We start from the raw sequence: 20,059 nt of genomic DNA, 5'->3' as shown, positions 1-20,059 counted from the left end.
TTTTACTAAACTAAATCCCATCTGTGCCAAACTTATAAGGAAAGCTACACTCCCCAGGCAGTTTTCATGCAAGATCTGGAATAACTGCTTTTAAAAGCTGAAGCATCAAAACAGTGGAAATCCTTGATAATTTGAGTGCTGTCTGCATAGAGTGTTCTAGTTCAATTGAACGTTCTCACTAATTGAGGAATAATCAGAAAACCTTTTCTTGCTCCAAATTCTTTGGCAAAAACCCTTTTCCCAAAGTGAATTTTCACACTGCTGCCTTGCCTAACAGCACACAGACGGCCTTCCATTGATAGTGAAGTACGCCTTCCTCTGTGTGATTTGTGAAAGAAGCAGAGATTATATGGTCCTCGAGAAAAATCAAAAATTGACGAATGCGTTTAAAGTCTCATGCCTGAGACTCCACAAGTGGCAGGAAGGGAACAGGGCAGCCACCTGGAGTTCCGTCGGGAGCCGGAGCGCTGGTTCTTGGTGTCACCTTCTCTGGGCCCTCTTCTGGGGTCTGTCCTGTGATGACAACTCCTCCCTCCCAAGGTCAGGCTCAGCTGAAGGAGTCAGCGCCCGCCACAGGGCACAGCTGGCCTCACTGCTGGCTGTCCACACTGCTGGCGAGGCCGTGAGCGCCCACTTGGCCTGCCAGCAAGAAACACCTGGAAGCACAGAGCACGGCTGCTTCTGTCCCCCAGGGAGGGTCCTGCTGGATCCGGGCCCTTACTGCCCCAGGAGGGGGGTTGATCTCAGTGGCTCACCTCCTGCTGGGTTTCCCTGGGGCCTGGGACCCTTGCTGCACTCCCTCCCTCCTGGCACCTCCCAGGTAACATGACCTGACCTCACGTCAGGCTCTGATTTCAAGGAAACCCAGGCTAAGACGTTGGAGCTCACAGAAATCTTTTTCAAAGAAAACTAAGTAATTCAGAGAAGGACCCCAGAGGCTGACCTCAGGACGAGCCCACACAGAGGCAACCACGTTTAAATCTGGCGTCACCTGCACTGGTGGCTCCTTAACCACTTACTGATGTCACCACAACAGAGGTAAGGACTGTGGACGCCTCACGTCATCTCCAGCTGAGGCCACTTCCTTAGGTGAGGGGAAGCAGCACAGGGCAAGATCACTAGCCAGCGCAACAGCGCCAGATCCTAAAATAGGACCAGAGGCAAGCCTCCTCAGGAAAGTGGGCCACGGCCCGGAGGGGCAGCTCGCAACCCAGCAGCTCAGGAACAGAGGGCAAAGGCCTCTGCGGCTCCCCACCAGGGAGCCAGGCGCGCCTCCACAGAGCTTCCCTGAAGCCACCGACCCTTAAAAGAGAAGAGCAACATTTTAAGGATTTCTGAAGACTGCTCTGCACTTTTTATATTACCAAAACTAAGCCTCCCATATGAAACACAAAGGGAACGTTTTTTCAGTTCAGGAAAATTTCAAAGTATTATGACTTAAAACAAGTCTGCAATTTTCTTCTGTGGGAGACAAAGTACTGAAGGGACTCTGGTTGGTGCTGACAGACACCCGCTTTGCAGAGCAGGACACTGAGCTCTGAGAACCACCAAGACTGAAGGCCAGCTCCCCTCCACACTTCCTGTGACCCTCACTCGAGAGGGATCCCCAGGGGCTCTCCGCTGGACATGGGAGGCGGTCAGCAAGCCTCAGCTCACACTGCCACGCAGACAGAGGAAGAGGAAGCCAACCTGGTGTCCGGACACAATTCCCACCACGCGCTCCTGCGGTGCACAGGGCAGAAGGAGCCTTGGCCACAGCTGAGCAGGTGGGTGTCCTCCTGAAATTTCTCCTGGTATTTATGAGAACTCAGCGACTGGAAAACAAGCCAACTTTTAAAGGACACACATCCATTCTGTAGGATCAACAGAATTCAAAAGTACTGGAACAGATAAAAGTAATTCCTTCAATTCTTTATCGCTTTAAATCAAAACACTATACTTCATCGATAGCTTGGTTTTAGATAGACGCAAACCAGATGCAGAATGTTTTCAGAGGAGTTCAAAACGTAGCCTTCTCAAAACTTACTCTTGAGGTACTTGCTCATAGGCACATCCTCACTTTTCTTCTTAAAATGAATTAAATTTCAAAAGAAAACTTTAATACTCGTGTACAGGACTAAGATCACTAGTAGTTAATTGAGAACATAGGCCATCAATCCACAAAATCCCGAAGTAAGCAGCTACAGGGGAAACCGCATACATAAAAGCTGAACATACACCAGAGTGCCCGCTGGAGAAGGTCCAGGGAGGCTCGGCCTGTCCGAGGCCACCCACCTTCCCACCCACGTGCAGAAGGCCCGGAGATACCTGCCCTGAGTGCGGCCAGGCTGTCGTGAAGAGGGCAGAGGCTCGGGGCGATCAACCGCCTCGGAGGGTCTCAACAGGCTCTCTGAGTGGACGGGTGCTCATGACAGTCAGGTTGTTTCAGCTCATTCCTTTTCTAAAAATTCTTCCTCTTATTTTTGACACATTTTCCTTTAATTTCTTGCCAAGAGAGTGGAACTGCTGGACGACCCAGCCTTTCCTGCCAGCAGTGCCCCCAGAAGCGGTGCTTCCTGTAACTACAAAGAACACCTTTCCTGGCCACATGGGCGCCGGGCAGCCCTTCCCACCAGCCTCCCTCCACTCGGACGTCACCACAGCTCCAGGCCACATTTCAAGGAGCCACTGGGGGGTGGCTGGGAACCCAGGGAAGTGGCCGGCTGGTGAGTCCCGGCACTTCCTCTGCTGCAGGCGCCGCTGTAAACACGGGGTCTGTGACCCCCCATTCCTCCTCAGGCAAGCTGGCGAGGGCAGCGCTGAGGCGGTTAAGCGGGGCCACAGGCTCCCTTGAGGTGTGCGCAGCAGACACGTGCCCAGGTCGCCACACACCAGACCGGCCACTCTTCCTGAGAAGCTGCCCAGCACAGAGCACAGGGTAAACACTGCCAAGGGCCTGCAGGGCGTCAGGAGCCACAGGAGAAACGAATGAGAGCAAGCGGGTCTCCCTGCACGCGCCCGGCACTCTGGCAGGGCGTTTGCAGAGAGCCTGGTACTGAACACCTCGCCCTGCTAGCTTCGGGGGCCTGCCCACCAGCTGTAACCCAGACACGAGAAGTCGGAACAGCTCTGAAGTGCGAAGAGTTGGCCAGGACGCATTTAAATGTGTCCCAACACCAAAAAGAAGAAAATTTAAAAATCACTTGGAAAAAAATCTTGACAGATTTCCTAATGGTGGCCCATTTGACAAAAGAAACAGAACGGTTGCGAAACAGGGAAGGTGCCAGAACTCTTAGATATAATCAGATCTGATGATAAAAGCAGCGAACTGGGGCACTAACGTTATTCACGAAGCGCAGCCTCTACTGCAAAGACGTTCCCCGGGCCTGCCAGCCGCGAGGACCCGCAGAGCTGCCCAGGGCGAAGGCGGCCTGAGGGGCCACCCCTCCCAGCCAGGCCCAGGCCCCACACCTAGAGACAGTCAGCTGCGAAGGGAGAGCGCCCCGCCCAGAAGAGGGGCCAGCCCGGCGGTGCATCCGGGACCACCCGCCCGGAGCCCAGCAGAACACACGTGGGTCCACAGGAGAAGGCAGCAAAGGCCACAGCGGCCGACGGCAAAGGCTAGGAAAGGGTCCAAACAAAGTCCAGTCACCAGGAAGGAAGCACAGTTAAAATGAAACCAAGCGCAGACTACAAGGAAGCCATACTAAGTGACAAGACAAAGAAAAATGTCAGCGTTACTCGTAGGACACGGGAAAATGAGCAGCGCTGATACGGAAGCCGAGGAGCAAGGGTAAAGGGGAAGGAGAGGCCCGCTCAGATACTCACAGGAACAGCTCTCACTCCCAACCCGCCAGGACCAGGGAAGAGATCAAATGCGAGCCTTTGACCTGTTCAAGTTCCTCCCTGACCTGGGCGGAGAGCTGCCTGGGCAGTCACACCTGGCAGCCAGCACGGCCCAAGAACAGCAGCTCCCACTCAGCTCCACAGGGTCTGCTGAGGACAGAGGTCACAAGTTCCCACTGCCCCTGCTCTACGTCAATGATCATGTCGCTGACACATGGGGACAGCTTATGAACATAATCAGGACCCCATTTAGTGGTGTCACTGAGTGGTGGCAGCTGGAGGCAACACTTCACTCACTCGAGAATGCTCGAACGTAAAGCTCATGTTCCCACATGAAGACATTCAGTTTCTTGCCAAAATGTAGTGATTTCTGCCAGATGAATCTGGCTGGGCAGCTCTCCAACCATGTAAACAATAGTTCATATCTTGAATCTGAAGCCATCGACTAGCAGAGTCAGAAACTACATTAAAATACAAGGGTTTTTTTTTTCCATTCGCAAATATGTGCATGACGTAGAAAAGGAGCTGATAACTCTGAGCGGTATTGATGCGTGTAATTTTTCTAATATTCATAGCTTGACATTTGGGATCTTGTGTAGGAGAAGTAAGTGGGAGGCTAGAGGAAGGCAGAAGTCAACTGAACAAACTTTAGAATCTGACAATTAAAACTGTGATCTCAATAGAAGACAAGAAAAAACAACAACAACAACAAAGTAAGGCAACTCACGATTTACCAAGTGGCATTTCAGCAAACTCTCGCCTATTTTTAAATGTAGTTTGTGTGTACGGGAATAAGGCACATTACCCAAATATCAAAAAGCAGTCAACAGTACACTTTGAAAAGTCTCCCTGCTACTCTTACTGCCCACATACCTAGGCCCCAGTCCTCCCTGACACCTCACACTGCCCAGGGTCAGGAAGAGTTTCCCGTGAGTCTTCCCAGTTACTTTGTTCAATTTCAAACAAAGGAGATAGTTATTGTCCTAACACAAAAGTGTGTGTGTGTGTGAGTTCAGGGTGTGTGTATGTATGTATGTGTGTTACACCCTGCTTTTTAATGTACAAATACATCTTGGGTGAATTCATTTTACTGCTGCAATGTTACTTAACCAGACCCAGCCTGGTAAACTGTAGGTTGCTCCCAATGTTCCACTTCAAACAACACTGCACTATATAATACCTTGTTAAGTCATTTTGCCTTTGTGTGAGTGTATATTCCCAGATGTAGAATCATTGGCTCAATGCATACATGCATTTTTAATAATAATCAATACTGACAAACTGCCCTCTTCAAGGGCTGTATCCCTTGATACTCTCCCAGGGAATGCATGAGTGCCTGCCTCCTCCTGGAGTTACCAATTGTGTGTTACAAAGTTTATTAATTTTATAAACCTGGCAGGTGAAAAAGGTACCTACTGTTAATTTAAACCACACATATCTTATCAGAAATAAACTGGCACGTCTTATTTTCTGGAAGAGTCCTTTACTTCCCCTTCTCTTTGCACTCTGCTCACATTCTTGGACTGCCTGGGGGGCTGTTTTTCTTAACCATTTCTGGGACCTCATCTACATTAAGAGGGTCAGCATTCTGCTGTGAGAGGAATAGGAAGTGTTTTCTCCAAGTTCAAGAACGGCTAGCAATTTGATGCTGCTCGAGCTTAAAACACCTCCGGAATGGAGACAGGGCAGGAAGGCAGTGGAGCCGCTGGCAGGGAGTTCTCCAGAATTGCTTTGGACCCCCGTGTCCTACCTAAGGCCATGCGAAGATATTGATTTGTTTTGTTTTCTGAATGTAGATTAGCTGGTCAATGCTTTTCTTTGATAACTTCTGGATTTTGAGTCACATTTTAAAAGGTTCTTCCCACTCCAAGGCTGGAAAGGAATTACCTCTTTTTTTTTTTCTTTTTATGGTTTCCTTTTATTATATCTAAATATATGATCCATTTGGAGTGTATCCTGGAGATACAGCAAAAGGATCCCATTTTATGTTTTTCTGGACAGACGCCCACTCTACCAAACAGTCTATTCCAGTCTGCCTTTCCTCCTAGCACGCCAGATGCCTCCTTCGCACTATCCTGGGTTCCTGTGAGTGTCTGGGTCTTCTTCCTAGCTCTTCTCTTCTGTGTTGGTTGTCCACCTGCCAGCACCACTGTCTGAATTACCAGGGTTTTGATCTGCCTTAAAACCCTAAATGATATGTTAATCACGAGAGGCAGTATTATCCTAAAAAGACATCATAACCGACTAGACACAAACGTTTTGAAAAGTAAAACTTCTGATCCCAGGACAAAAAGAAAATCTGAAAATACACATCTACCAAATCCAGGGAACCATGACAATCAAGCCCTTTCGGATGTCACTGTCGCCTTCATTCTAAAAGCTGCTCAAGTGATGACCCCAATGCGCACACACTGCCTTACAGACCAGTGAGCACCGCCTGCCTCCCGGCAGCATGCTGTTCCTCCCCACCCTGCACCAACCTGCGCCCGCCAGCCTCCACGTCTGCAAGTCACCTGCTCCTCTTTTCCTCTTCATGGAAGAAAAATTGTTCTTTATGCAAAACTGCTCCTTATACCACACTTGCCCACTTTAAAAAGTCAAATATGCTTGTATTTTTATAAATAATATCATATCCAAATGTAGCATTGTTTCAGCATTTTACAAGCAATCTGCTCTCTGCTATGCAGAAAATGTTTTTGTCAAAGTAACAAGTTTCTTATCATGGCCTCAGGAAAGAAAGCTGAAGCTCCCCAAAAGTCCAGCACACCCTCCTTCCCTGGGCTCCGGCGGCCGCTCCCTGCTGACCTCACCACGTGTGAAGTACTGTGCTCCCAGTGACGCAGGAGCCCGGCACTGGTGCCAAGGAGTGTATTTAGACTACACGAAAAAAAATAATGAATCAAATGACGTTTCAAGTTATGCCAACGAATCCCTACAATCACACTGTTTCATTATTTCTGTCCTTTTAAGAAAATTAATATTTTAAAGGACCATTTCCCTCACGTTTTGCCACTTAAACACCTTCCTTCACTCATTCATTCACTGGACTTCTCACATGTGGCAGTGTGCTAGGCACTGCGGTTCAGAAGTCAAACAAAACCCTCCCTGCCCGCAAGGCACACAGGCCGGCAGGGGACAGACACCAAGCAGACAACTGCAAGCACCAGGTGAGAGGCCCAGGCAGCCTGGGAGAGGGCTGGGATTCCAGGGCCCAGGCTAGGCAGCTGTCCACCCAGCTGCAGAAGGCTCCTGTCAGCCGAGACAGGGCGACCTGGTGCAGAAGTCACCAACCTCAGGCAGCGTGGTGCATGAAACACACTGCAGAAAATGAGAGGTGGAACCAGGGACACACTCAGGGCCTGGCAGCACCCTCTGGGCATGGGACGCCACCAAGGAGTGCTTCGTCCCACCTGTGCAATCCTCTACCAAAGGTCATGCCTCAAGACGTACCCTCCTCACCTCACCTGCCAGGGCCCCTCAGTGGACAGCAACTCCTTTAAAGGGAGGGACAGGTCTCTTGCCATATTTACTGCCTTGAAGGAGATAGTACCTGGGTGCTGTGCGTCCCGTGCACTTGCACCGGCCCCTTCCCTCTACGTGCAACACCAACCTCCACCAGGAAGACAGACCTGACCCGCCAGGCCCCTCTGTCCCTGCCCTCTTCCACAGCAGCACGAGCCCCAGGCCATGGAACACCCAAGTTCCCAAGCCCTGAGTCCCGGGTCCACCCCTGCGCTCGCAGCTCCTCTAGTCCCTCCGGAATGCCCCTCGCAGGCTCCACAAAGCACCACTCCTGCCTCAGGGCACCGCTGGTCTTCATCAGGATGTGAGTTTGAGAGCTTCAAAGCACGCGGCCCTTCTGGCTGCTTTACTCCTGGCCCACGCTCTCAGACTGGCACCACCCGCCATCGCAGGGCGGCGTCCTCAACTGCCACTACAGCCTTGCAGCTCTCCCTCTGGAAGCTCCCAGGCACTGCGCCTCGCTTGCCTAACTGGGGGTCACTAACCCACCCCTCCCAAGTGGGCAGTGGGCCTTCCTCAGCCCTGCTGCTTGCCCTGTGGCCCTGGGCAGCTCACTTCTGCCCCCATGCCCCACCGCAAGCCTCCCTGTGCCTGCCTCCTGTGCAGCCAGCTCTTGGAGGACCACAGTGCTGCCACTCAGCAGAAATGGGCAGAAGATGACTGCCGAGACGTGCCCCCCGCCCTCCACAGAACTCTGTGGGGCTACGACACCCCGGCCTCCTGCCTCCCCTAGGGGCCTGTCCCATCCTCTCTCACCTACTTCTTCGACTCCTTTTCTTCAGCAAACAAATCTTCTCAAGTGAAGCCTCCCTGGCAGGAAGCCAGGGCTCATCTGCTGTCAGCTCTGGGGCCAACTCCCACATCTCCTTCCCTGAGAATGAAGCCTGCCTTAGGATATGTCCACGGCCACCAACTCTCGCCCCACTGAAAGGGGCTGCGTCACTGTCGCTCCACTCCAAAGCTCACAGCTCGGTCCCTGCTGGCCTGCTGGCTGCTGGACTTACCTGATCCCTGGGGCACCTGTTCTCTTGCATCCCAAGGTTCCTCCCTTGAGCTCCACGGACGGCTCTGCTCCATGTCTCCTCTGTTCAGATGGCTCCTGTTCAGGGCATCCCACGGTTCTGCTTTCTTCCCCTGTCATGTCTGTCCTCTGCCCTCTTCCCCCTCCCTCTGTTCACTTCCCATTTCCCCCGCAACTGTGCATCAGCCATAGCCTCAGTGGTGGCAATTCGCAATCTCGATCTCTAACCCGGTGTGTGCCAGAGCATGCAAAGGGCCGTGACTTTCATCCATCACACTTCCATGGAGCTATTCCCTGCTCAACACATACTCAAAGTTCACATGAAGCATCCACACACTCTCTGGCTTTAAGTACCAGGGCTACAGGCTTTCCTTTCCACTTATGATCAGTTTCTGATTCCCAGATTTGTCCAGCAGTCTCCGTAACACATCTCCAGCAGGCTGTGGAGTAGGCATCCCAGGATTCCATCCATGGACAGCTCCACCAGGCACCCACTGCAAGCCCACCCTGGAGCCCTCTCCCCTTTCCTCCACATCCAATCCACCTGCTGCCTCTGAGTGCCTCCTGCACCCCCACTACATTTCATTTCTGTCCTCAATCCCAGTCCAAGTCATCTTTGTCACCTCCCATCTTGACTACTGCAGTGGCTTCATGTGCTGTTTCCACAACAGCCCTCACCAAACCACAGCCAGGACCAGCCTCTGGGAGCACAGGTCACAAGCACCTTCCCAGTGTGCCCCTGTATGCAGGTGCAATGCAGTTTCCCAACTTACAAAGCCCCCCGAGTTCTGGTGGGCTCCAAGGTCCAGCAAAGCAGCCTTCATCCTGCCCCTCCAGCCTGGGGGTATCCACTGGGTGGTCTTCTCCCTGATACCGCACACTGGCCACACTGAAGGAGTTCCGCAGTCACTGCTCAGCTCCTGCACTGAGCCTGCCTGCTCACGGGCTACTGCCTGCAGCTAAGACTCCCAGGAGAACACATAGGTGCTCACCTCTGATACTTCTTCCTCTGGGTGTGGAGCCACCCTACCCTCAACCCCTACCTCACACCACCCAACAGTTCACCCCCAAACTGAGGAGTCAGCGTCACCTACCCTGTCCCGTCAGACATGTTACCATTCCTACCACCGCTGGCTTCTGTTCTCCACCCCTCCAGCTTCTTCCAGCTTCTTCCGCACAGGTCCAGGCCTGAGCCCAGCTCTCTCCTCTTCTCAGATGCTGACGATTCTCATGGAGGTTAGCCCTCGGTCCCGTCACACAGAACCCCACCCACAGAAGGAAGATGTCTTCCTGCCATTCCTGCTGCAGGTTTGGAGATCCTCAGAGGACCAGTTTTTGTTTTGTTGTTGTTGTTGTTTTTGAGTCAAGGTCTTGCTAAGTTGCTGAGGCTAGCTTTGAACTTGTGATCCTCCTGCCTCAGCCTCCCAAGCCACTGGGATTAGAGATGTGCAACACCACACCCAGCCAGAGGACTGTTCTGTAGAGTCCTTAGCTCACCCCAGGGAATGCTTCTCCTGTCTGCCTGCCCCTCCCCACCTTGCTGCAGGTTCTGCTCCCACTCGCTGTGGTGGAAGGTACCTTTCTCAAGCCTGCAAGGCCTCCCCTGGGATTTCAAGGGACCTTTCCCTTTCCACCCACCAGCTAGGCCTGGCCTCCCTGGATCAGTCTCTGTAGGGCCTGCCAGGCAGGGTGTCTGGCTCTCATTGCTTCCAGAGCCCCCTATGAGTCCTCTCTTGGTAAGACAGTAAGTGAACCTAGGTTGCCCCTAGGGCTGGATGCTCCTTGCAAGGGCTGCTTCTGTCTCACACACCTCTGAAATCCAGGCCCACAACACAGAGCAAGTTTTCAGTGCAAGCTCATGAGTGGCTAGGTTCTCTGAAGACCGGCAGTATAGACAGTATACTCCATGTTGCCTGGATCTGTTTAACAGTTTTCATCCTTGAATTTTCAGCACAAATGTATGAATACCTTCACATAAATGTCAGCCACTGTCAGATTTATAACCAAAGAAGACAAGTCCCTGCTCCCAGGCTCTCACTGAGCTTACCTTCTAGAGAGCCAGCATGGGCAATAAAAAGGTAAGCCAGTAAAGGAGCAGGGTGAGTCCAGAAAATGGCCCATGCTGTGATCAACAGGAACCCTACATGCCAGTTGCCCGTCTGCAAGATCCTGAGCTCTTCTGTCCCTAAGAGCAGTCTGTCCTTTAGGCAGGCTTGGAGGAAGATCAGCTGCGGGAGTTTGGTCTACATTTAAAAAGCAAATTAAAATGTTTTGGATTCTAACTGTTTTCCTTTTAAGGGAAAATATTCCTTTTACAAGAAAATTACTTTTTCTCTCCTTCTCAGACTGCATGGGCTGTTTTTAAACAAGAATCCACAGTGAACTAATTGTTGAAGTGCTCAACACGCCACGCTTCACCTGGTTTACACTAAAGAAAACATTTGCTTCACTACCCACTGCACTGCACTGTCTCCTAATGGGGCAGAAAAAGGTTTATGTGAAAAAATGATCAAGAGCCAGTACATCAGGTTGAAATAGCAGAATGCCATCTTCCAATATCTCTACTGCTTCTCAACCACCTTTAAGGAGTGTCTGTCTACACAGGTTGATTTTCTTTCCCCCACAGTAAAGGTGGATTTTCATGGGCACTAATCCTGCCCAGATTAAATAGCTTTGCCCTTTGGGCTAAGCACCCAGCCAACAACAGCTCACCCTCCACAGAGAGTCGATGACACTGGCCACCCACACCAGGTCTGGCAGGAATTCATGCCCTTGCTGGACTGTGTCTGCACATCAGGTCCTGGGGACATGACTACCTCCACCTCCCCCAACTGTTCGCACCGTGTGGGCCCCACCCACAGGTGGCCACTTGGCTATCTGCTGATCTAGACCCTCTTCTAAATCACATGGTGGGTTTTATGTTCTTCCATAGCTTCAGCCTCACAGAGTCCATAAAAATGCACTGGCTGTGAAGTCCAGTGTAGCTCCTATGTGTGAATCACACTTGCTCTTTAAAAGGGACTGTATTTGTCTCAGTCTGTCCAGTGCTGGCCACACAACTCCCAGGTCTCAGAAACTGAGTGGCTAGTGATGGGTGTGAAGTGCTTAAAACTCAGTTTTGACAAACAGAAGTTTGTTTTGATATCTGAGAACACAGGATCAGTTGTAGTCTGAAGGGATTTGCACTCTGCCTTCACAAATCTGTCCCACTGTGCTTGCCCTGTCTGTGTCCTTCTGGACCAACCTCTTTTCCCTTTCCTAGAGCTCACGCAGAGAAGCTAACTAGTGAAATGAACATTTTAGGAGAGATTTGGGGTATTTGTGGCTTCTGAGTGTCCTTACAGCAATATTCTCAACTCAACCTCCAAGTTTCCCTCCAGATGTTCTCAAGTAAGACCACCATGACACCTCCTCAAGCCGTGTGGCCTTGGGACAGCACTGACAGCCATGCGATGTGCCACAGGAGACGGCCGCACGCAGTGCCTACTGGCCTCTCCCAGCGCGACTTCTCAGCGCTGCATCATTCACGACATCACACTGCAAAGAGAAATTCCCTGGGCTCACTCTGGGACAACTGATTTTGGTCCTCCATGCACAATCAGCAACTCCCCTAGCAATGAAGTGTGATGCTGGGTACCTGAGGAAGGCTGGTGGTCATCAGATGACAGAAATGAGATAAGCACAGAGCAAGGGCACCAGGCACAGAGACAATGGCCTCTTGGAGAACTGGGCATGAACACCGAACCCACTTCCAGGCAACTCCTTCTTTCCCACCAGTTGGCAAACTCCCCTAGGATGTGTCCATGTCTTCTGCTCAGCTTATGTCCAGAGCCTGGCTAGGGCAGAGCCTGTCATGAGGCAGTAGCTTCGGATTAAGTGGCTCTTCAGTGAATGCCTGAGTGAACCAAATGGCAGAGCTAAAACATAGGAATGAAACTAAGATAACCTTCAACATATGATTTGCCTTTGGATAACGAAAATGAAAAGTATTTGTATGATTATTGGACCCAGCAGCCTCTACATGACCCATCAGATCAAAAGATCAGCTGAAAGAAAACAGAGAGTAAATACTCAACAGAGACAGGTCCAAAGACATTCAAGCACATTTACATTCTTATAGAATCTAGGAATTTTTCTTTCCAAAAGGAAATGGAAACTATGAGAAAAGTCTTCCAAGCTTCAAGTACTTTAGGAATTGAGACCACGGTGGCCTTTCAAGCAGCAACAGACAGAAACAAAGACCCTGGCAGTGGACACAAGATTTCAGAGCATAAAGAAGTATTCCCAGGAGGATCACTTCCCTCTTCCCATTCTTGAGTGAGGAGGTCTACCAACAGATACTGTTTAAAAGTATCTTAATATTTACTACCTTAGTAAAGTCCCAAATAAGACTGCTAGAGTCTTTTGCTTCTATCCAAACCCCATGCTGCACAGGTGGGTGTGGGGCAGGGGGCCACTCTGGAGCCTGCCTCTGGCATGTGTGGCTTCCCAGCTGGCTTCTCCCAGCAGGACTCTGCAGAGTGGCTGCTTTTTTGGCTCTTCTCAAGGTGTTGTCTTTCTAGAGGGAAAGTCCCAAGGGTCCTCAGAGACAACTTAAGCACCTCTCTTGGGGTGTTTATCTTTATTTTGCTCCACAATGTACCTCACCATGTTAATCCCACCCAGGACAGACAGACAGAAGTCACAGCAGCATGTAAACAGAAACACCATCATCTCCAGAAAAATGTACTCCTTCCAAATGCCTATAGCCCTAAGCCTCAGGGCCACCTCTTCCCAAAACAGTGTTTATCACTGCAAGGTACAGCAGCCTTCAACCCACCCCCACCCATTGTCACGGGAGAAAAGATGTTTATTTTGTAAAAAAGGAATTCTGGAGTGCACTGAGAAGAGGACCCCAAGCAACGCCAGGTTTTAGGTTTACTCCAGTGCTGCCCACACTCTCACACCACCATCAGTCCATGACCAACTCATGGGGTCCTTTTCAGAAAGAAATGTCTCGCTACCACATCTGAGGGCCCAAGCTCACTCCACTCACATACTCATATTCAGACCTGCATCCCTTTTCAACTTAAGTATCCATGGATCAAGAACTCAACTCACACATGCAGCCAGGTGTGGAAGCAGATACCTGGGGGGAAGCCACAGGACCAAGAGGTCAGCTGGGAGCACAGGGCCCATGCCCTGCTGGCCAATCAAGCCAACTTGCAAGTACAAGCGGAGATCTGCCCCCAGAGGCTAGAGTCCTCAAGCAAATATAAGTGGCCACTGGCCACAGCGGTATACTGGTCCACGCTGGGAAAGTAGGATTTCAGAGAACAGAGAAGCCACACGCGGGACACGCTTGCACGCCCTCGGCAGCTGCACCCCAAACGCGCCGGGGCGGGCAGAGAGCCAAGGGGAGCTCTGGCCATGAGGAGGGGCTCGACCCTAGTGCCAGCGAGCCCCGGGTCGGCTTAGGTCGGGGAGTGTGAGGCAGTTGCGAGCGGGAAGCCTAAACCGCAGCCTGGAAGAGATTCTACTCTGAGAAAGCGCCGCGGAAACGCGGTTCGCAAGCGAGGAGCAGACAAAGGCTCTGGTGCGCACGCGGTGCACGGTGGCGCCTTAGCCGCGCTTAGGGCCGCGGGGAGCCGCGCCCGGCCCGCTGATTCCGGAGTCTCCTGGAGCTCCACCGGCAGGATCTCCGGGACCACAAGGCGTTCCCACCTGGTCCCGCCTCGCCCCCTCCCGCCCCAGTCTTCCTGTCCTCACCCCGCTCGCCCTCCATCCAGGACAGCGGCGACTCTCTCCTCTGCGCATCCGGCGCGGGTTTCCTCAACATCTCCCGCTTGCCTCCTTGCTTCTAGCGGAGCTCTCTGCCTTGACTTTTCTGCTCGATCTGGTCCCCCTCCCCCGTGACACGCCTTCTGCCGCCCCTGCCCCAGCGCGCTCTCAGCCGCGCGCCCGCGGGTGGCGAGGCGGAGTGGCCACACCAAGTCCGAGAGGGCGATGCTGGACCGGCGGCGCCTTCTTTCACGCTAACGCCCCATTGTCCTTCCCTTTTATTCCCTACCCCAATGCCAGCTAGCACTGGGTCTGCATTAGGTGGATCTGGGTGGGGGCGCGTCCTCCTCCTGTGGGGCATCCAGTTCCACCTCGCGGGCCCACGTTTTTCAACGTGGTCACTAGAAGGGTGTGGGGACTGACACATTTGCCCTCTCATTTGGAAGCGTGGGGTGCCAGGACGCTGGTCTGCCCTCACCCCAGTCACAGGGACCCAGCGGGCCGGACCCTCAAGTGGAAGCAAACGCTTTTACTCCAGCCAGGAGGTCACAGGCTCAAGAGAGAGAAACCTAGCTTAAGCGGTGACAAAGTTGAGAATATGGAAAACGTGCCAGGTCAGTGTGGCCAGAGCACGCCCCAGGGGGCGAAGGCGAGAGGCAAGACCGGATCTAAACACCCGGCTCGCGCCGCCCTCCGAGATCACCCTTCCTACGCGCGCACTCGGGTACTGGGAAAGCCCGGTGTCCCTGTGCTAACAGACGCTCCCGCGTGCCACCGAGGGGCCACCAGCTTCCTGCCCCTCCGCGAAAGACCGCTGGGCGCTAAGCACCTCTGACACACGCACCCACCACAGTAGGTCCCCTCGCATCCGAGGTCCAAGCCCCCCAACAGCCCCCACAGCGCCAGAAACCGCCCCGGCCACCGGAAACCTGGAGCCAAGCCACTTACTAGGGCTCAGGAAACACTCGGTCAGCCTTCGGAAGCAGCTCGCGTTATTAGAAGGTCCATCTTCCATGTCGGAGCCGAAGAGAAGCGGCGACGCGGCGGCGAGAGCGAAGCTGGCGCCTCCCGGCCGCCGCGGAGTTCGGCCGCCGCCCGAGGGGCCGGGGCAGCCCCCGCCGGCGTCCGCGAAGCCAGGGGAGCCCGCGCGGCGCGCGACCGGGTCGAGGGGAAGCCGGGGCGGCGGCGGCGGCCGGGGCCCGGCGCGGGCTGGGAGCAGCAAGCCCTGGAGCGCAGGCGAGAGGAAGAGCCGCCGCCGCCCGCCGCCGCTGCCACCGCCGCCGCGGTGACTACTGCTGGGGGGGACGCTCAAGGGAGCTGCCTCTTGTCCTCCTCCTCCTCCTCCGCCAGCATCGCCGCCGCCTCCTCCAGCCGCCGCCGCCGCTGCGCCCTCCCTCCCTGGGAGACGCACGGGGAGGTGAAAGGCAGACGAGGAGGAGAGAAAAGGGGGAGGGGGCAGGGGGGGGCGGCGGCCAGAAGTAAAAGGAAGATGGGGAGGAGGAGGGGACCGGGGAAGAGAAGGCGAGCGCGAAGGGAGCGCGAGCAGCGACCCAGCCGCAGCCACCAGCACCGAGCGCGGAGAGGGCGCCGGAGACCCCCGCGGGGCTGGCGCGGCCTGCCGAGGCGGGGGGCGGGCGCGGGGGCGCGGCGCGTTCGGCCCGGCCGCGGCCAGGCCGCTCCGGGGCCAGGCCTGGGCCCGCCGCGCTCCGCCCGCTGGCCGCACTACGCCGGGGTTCCGGGCGGAGTTTGCCGGGGCCGGGGCTCGGCTCGTCCCCAGCCTCTGGCAACGGAGCTTGGGGGCGGGGAGCAAGAGCCTCCGCAGGGCTGGCCATGGCCCTCCTCCTCGGGCCGCCGTGGGAGCAGGCCGCCGGCCGGAGGGGCGCGGCGAGCCGGGACCCGGCGGGCTCCGCCCCCGCAGGACCTGCCCTCCCTGGCCGGTCGGCCCGAGCGCCCGTCTGGTCCTCCCAGACTGTCTCCAATGTCCCTCCCGGCCCGGTCGTCACATCGTGCTCCGCTTCGGGTGCCGGAGGATCCGGGTTTGGGGGCGAGTCCCGGGCGACTGCGACTGGATACTGGGTGGCGCGCACAATCAGCGTCCTCCCCGCCCGGGCGAGGGTCTGCGGAGACGCTGCCTGCAGGCGTGGCGTGGTTTGTGTGCGCTCCGGCAGCTCAGCCTCGGTGCCTGACCAAAAGCAGCAGAGAAAAGCGCCGCAGTGCCGCTGCCCGTGGAGGCGGCGGTGGCGGCGGCGGCAGAAGACGCCCACTGGCGGAGCCGTCGCTCCCCACGCTGCCGCCGCCCGCGCCCACGTTGCGCGCTCGCTGGGACGGCCCCAATGGGCCAGGAACCCACACGCCCCTGCCCTCTGCGCAGCTTGTGCTCCCAGGACCTGTTAGCGGGTGGGGAACTGCTGTGTATCTGCCGGGCGTTGTTACATCTGGGTTCTGTGTTCCGGGAGCTAAACCCGCACCCCTGCAGTTGTTCCAGCTGTGTGCTAGCTATTGGGCTAGCCACGTCTGCCTGTAGGTTACCGAGCCAGGGAATCCTCCCGTTGGCGGGACAGCAGCTCCAGCTAGGCAGTGCTCAGCAGTGCTCAGTCACAGCTCCCAGGAGGGGAGTTCAAACTTAGACATTTGGTAGTTTAAATGAACTCAGTGTTTCCAATAAACTTAAGGTCTATCCCCCGGACTCCCTTTCCGGTTCCCACCTTAAAATGAACTGAGTGTGCACAAGCTATTTGTCCCGGTGAGGATAGACAATGGTAGAGCAAACTATGGCTCAAATACTGAAAACTCTGAGATCTTCACCCTGAAGCCCTGAGCCGGCCTCATTGCCGGCGGTTTTCTTGTCCTCGCCTCCTGCAGCCACGAATCCAGACAGTTGTAATTGAAGGGAGCTGTACCGCCCAATGAGCACTCAGAACAAGGCGCTGCCGAAGTTTGGAGAAGTTGGACAGCCGGATCGCACAGATGCGCAGGTGGTCCGGCTCCTGGCAGGCGGGTCCACCACGACACGCCAGGTCCCAGTGGAAGGCGGTGATCCTGCAGCCCCACGTTGGAACGGGCTGTGCAAACACATAGGTTACCTTCCCTAGTGGGTAGCATGTGCGCCACATCCCAATTTCACCGAGGGCAAGACGGTCACTGGAGCGTGAGGCTTGCGCTCCGGTGCAGCCGCTGTCCCAAGAGGGCTGGGGCCCTCCACTTGCTTCTGGCCCCTGCGCTCTTTCTCCCCCTGCACATTTTCTTCTCCTCAGTTTTGCGTGTTTTTTTAAATTTCGAAGTGTGCTGTAGTCTCTTTCCTTGTCAGCGCTTTTCCCCGACTCCCATCTGAATCCCCAACAGTGTAAAGGGCATATTTGCATTTGCACCAAACCGAGAAGGTGGAACTCCAGGGACGTGGTGCCGCTTCTTTCCCTAAGTAAAGAACACCGGCGTCTAGGCGATTCCTGGACCGACTCAGCGCTGCGTGTAAAGGGCGCCAGTCGGGACACGAGACGCACATTGAAATTCCTGAAGTTGCAGAACAAGAAAATGATTCTGGCGACTCTTACCTTAGGGAGAGGCGGGGTACCTTAGCTTTTGCATTTTTTTTTTTTCCGGTCAAGATAAAAACTCGGTAAGATAAAGCAATGCCGCCTGATATCCGCGGCAGCCTTCCGGCTCCGCTTCTCCCAGCGCGCAGAGCGGCACTGGTTACCTCTCTTCAGATCGCAGCGTGAGCAGGTTGGGGACTGGACTCTCCCGCGGGAAAGGGCTTCCACATGTTTAGAGAAGACGAGTTTCTCTTCGGAAAGTTTATTGTTCGTTCCTGAACACGAATAATATTTCTCCTTGCCTTTTAAGGTTTACCGGTTGCATTTTTTGGAGTCACGAAAGCGATTTTCCAGTTATCAAATAATAATAAATAATAATAATAAATTTAACTTGAATACAAGCCACTTTGCCGGCGTCGGGCGCGGGTTGGAAAACATCAAGTATTTATTCTGTGAGTCCTTGTTAAATCAGGACTCAAACTCCAGAGTTCTCATTAACCCTTTTCCAGAAGCAAACTTCTTTCTGCTTTTCATCCTTCTTTTCTCCAGTTGCTTCCTGGAAGGGACACATTTCCTGGACATATTAAAAAATCACAAACCATGACAACGGAAAAGGAACAATTTAAGGAGATGTTGGATGATTAGCAATTGAATTTTGATCTATGTTCTTCCTGCTGAACACCCGTGTCCTTGTTTGTTCATTTAAGCCTCTTAGGCAATCAGCCACTCTGGCTTTCTTCAAGAACTTTTGTTTGGTTATAGATTGAAATTACAAACACACAGGCAGGAGCTTGTCACTCACGGAGGCTCAGGTATTGCTACACCTGTAGAATGTGTTTCTTGAGGACTTTCTTCCTTCCCTTTGATGTTCTCTAGTAATGTATGAGAAAAGGGAGAAGACTGTCACTGAGCATTTGTTACTTCGAACACTTTATGGCCCAGAACTGAGTGAACACTGCACTCTAAAGTCCACATGGAGTTAACACTATAGTTACAAATGTGCCATCAGATTACTGTACAGTTGAGCCACGATTATAGTTATTAGGAGCAGAGAAACGGAGATGGCAGAATCCAAACTGTTGTCATTCTCTGGTAAAGGAAATGATTTTCCTAACTCTCAGATGAGGAAATGCCAGACGGAGTTGCAAGACATAAAATCTAAAGGAATCAAGCTAGCAGGAGCAAAATTGTCAAGATTATGATGACCACATCTGGTAACTGAACATTCTAAAAGCATGTGCAGAATTTGTCTATGCCCTTTGCCAAGGAAAATGATCAAGAACGAGTTTTATGTTCATAATGAAGACTTATTAGTGTACCTAGGCAAGGGCAAGTATATTTAAGTTCTCCAAACATTCTTCCATATATTGTGATTTTAAAATCAAGTTAATTCTCTATTATTTTTGGTGTTTTATGCCTAAAATTTCCTTTAATCTAGAGATGATACTTGCCTTCTTTGACTTACATACTTGTAAAAAGACTTATAAACACCAGTTAAGGTAGAGCCTAAGAAATCTTTGAATGGTCATAGTCCTCAAAAAATTATAAAATTTTTAAAAACTTAACCATGCATTCCTCTCAACAACCTAACCATTATAGTTCATAACTAATATGATTAGTATTTTATATTTTTATGAATTCATAGGCATGTGTCCTAACTGGTTTTATTTTGCAACCTTTGAGATTAGTGCTTACAGCTGTAAATTTTACATCACTGATTCTTGAAAAACTGTTCTCTTTTAAGATGATAATGATTTGTATTTATAATATATAAAAACAAAGATTAATTAAATGTTAAACTCAACTACTTAATGGATAAGTTCTAATGAAAGGGCACTTTCTTTTTACTTTGACTTTAGTTTTTGTAACTTATTTAAAACGGATAGCAAAATAACTCATAACTAAGGAGCTACTGTTCTCAAGTCAAGCTTTTCAATGTAAAAGCTACTAAAGTGTCATTGTACATGTCATGCAGGTGTGATACATGCAAACTCGGCCTTCTAATGATTCACCATTGGGTCTGCAAAATGAAGCTCAGCTTCCAGGTATTCATTCATGACTTCCCAAGCCCACTAAAGCCCTCTGAGTTGTTCTGAGTTTGTCTTACCTTCAATGTTTCTCACACCCAATTCATGATAGCTTTGTTGTCTATGCTCTTGGAACGTTAGTGTTCTACAGGCAATTGTTAACGGGCCACATTGAATCTTTTCATAAGAAAGTTCATGAATACATGGTTTACCTTGATGATCCAGTTTTAAACAGCATGACATCAGGCATCTTACCATCCACAACATTTCATAAAGGGCAGCGCACACGAGCACTCAGTAATTGCTGTCCTACCTGTCACCTGTATGCCACTGATCACAAATCTCTATTACTGCTGACGCTAACAAATCTT

General features: G+C 52.4%; 1 protein-coding gene across 1 annotated transcript in view; it reads right to left on the bottom strand.

Moving 5' to 3' along the window:
- The window catches only part of PDE10A (phosphodiesterase 10A), a 291,313-nt gene extending 273,940 nt beyond the window's left edge, over positions 1-17,373 (bottom strand). The window contains 2 exon segments of the mRNA XM_079148244.1: positions 15,077-15,584; positions 15,586-17,373. Of these exon segments, the coding sequence (XP_079004370.1) occupies positions 15,077-15,584; positions 15,586-15,960 (883 nt within the window). The 5' untranslated portion in view covers positions 15,961-17,373.
- Between the last annotated feature and the right edge of the window lie 2,686 nt (positions 17,374-20,059).

Source organism: Sciurus vulgaris (assembly GCF_902686455.1).
Source record: "Sciurus vulgaris genome assembly, chromosome: 7".
In the NCBI taxonomy this organism is placed as follows: Eukaryota; Metazoa; Chordata; class Mammalia; order Rodentia; family Sciuridae; genus Sciurus; species Sciurus vulgaris.
This window is presented reverse-complemented; position numbering and strand designations above follow the sequence as displayed.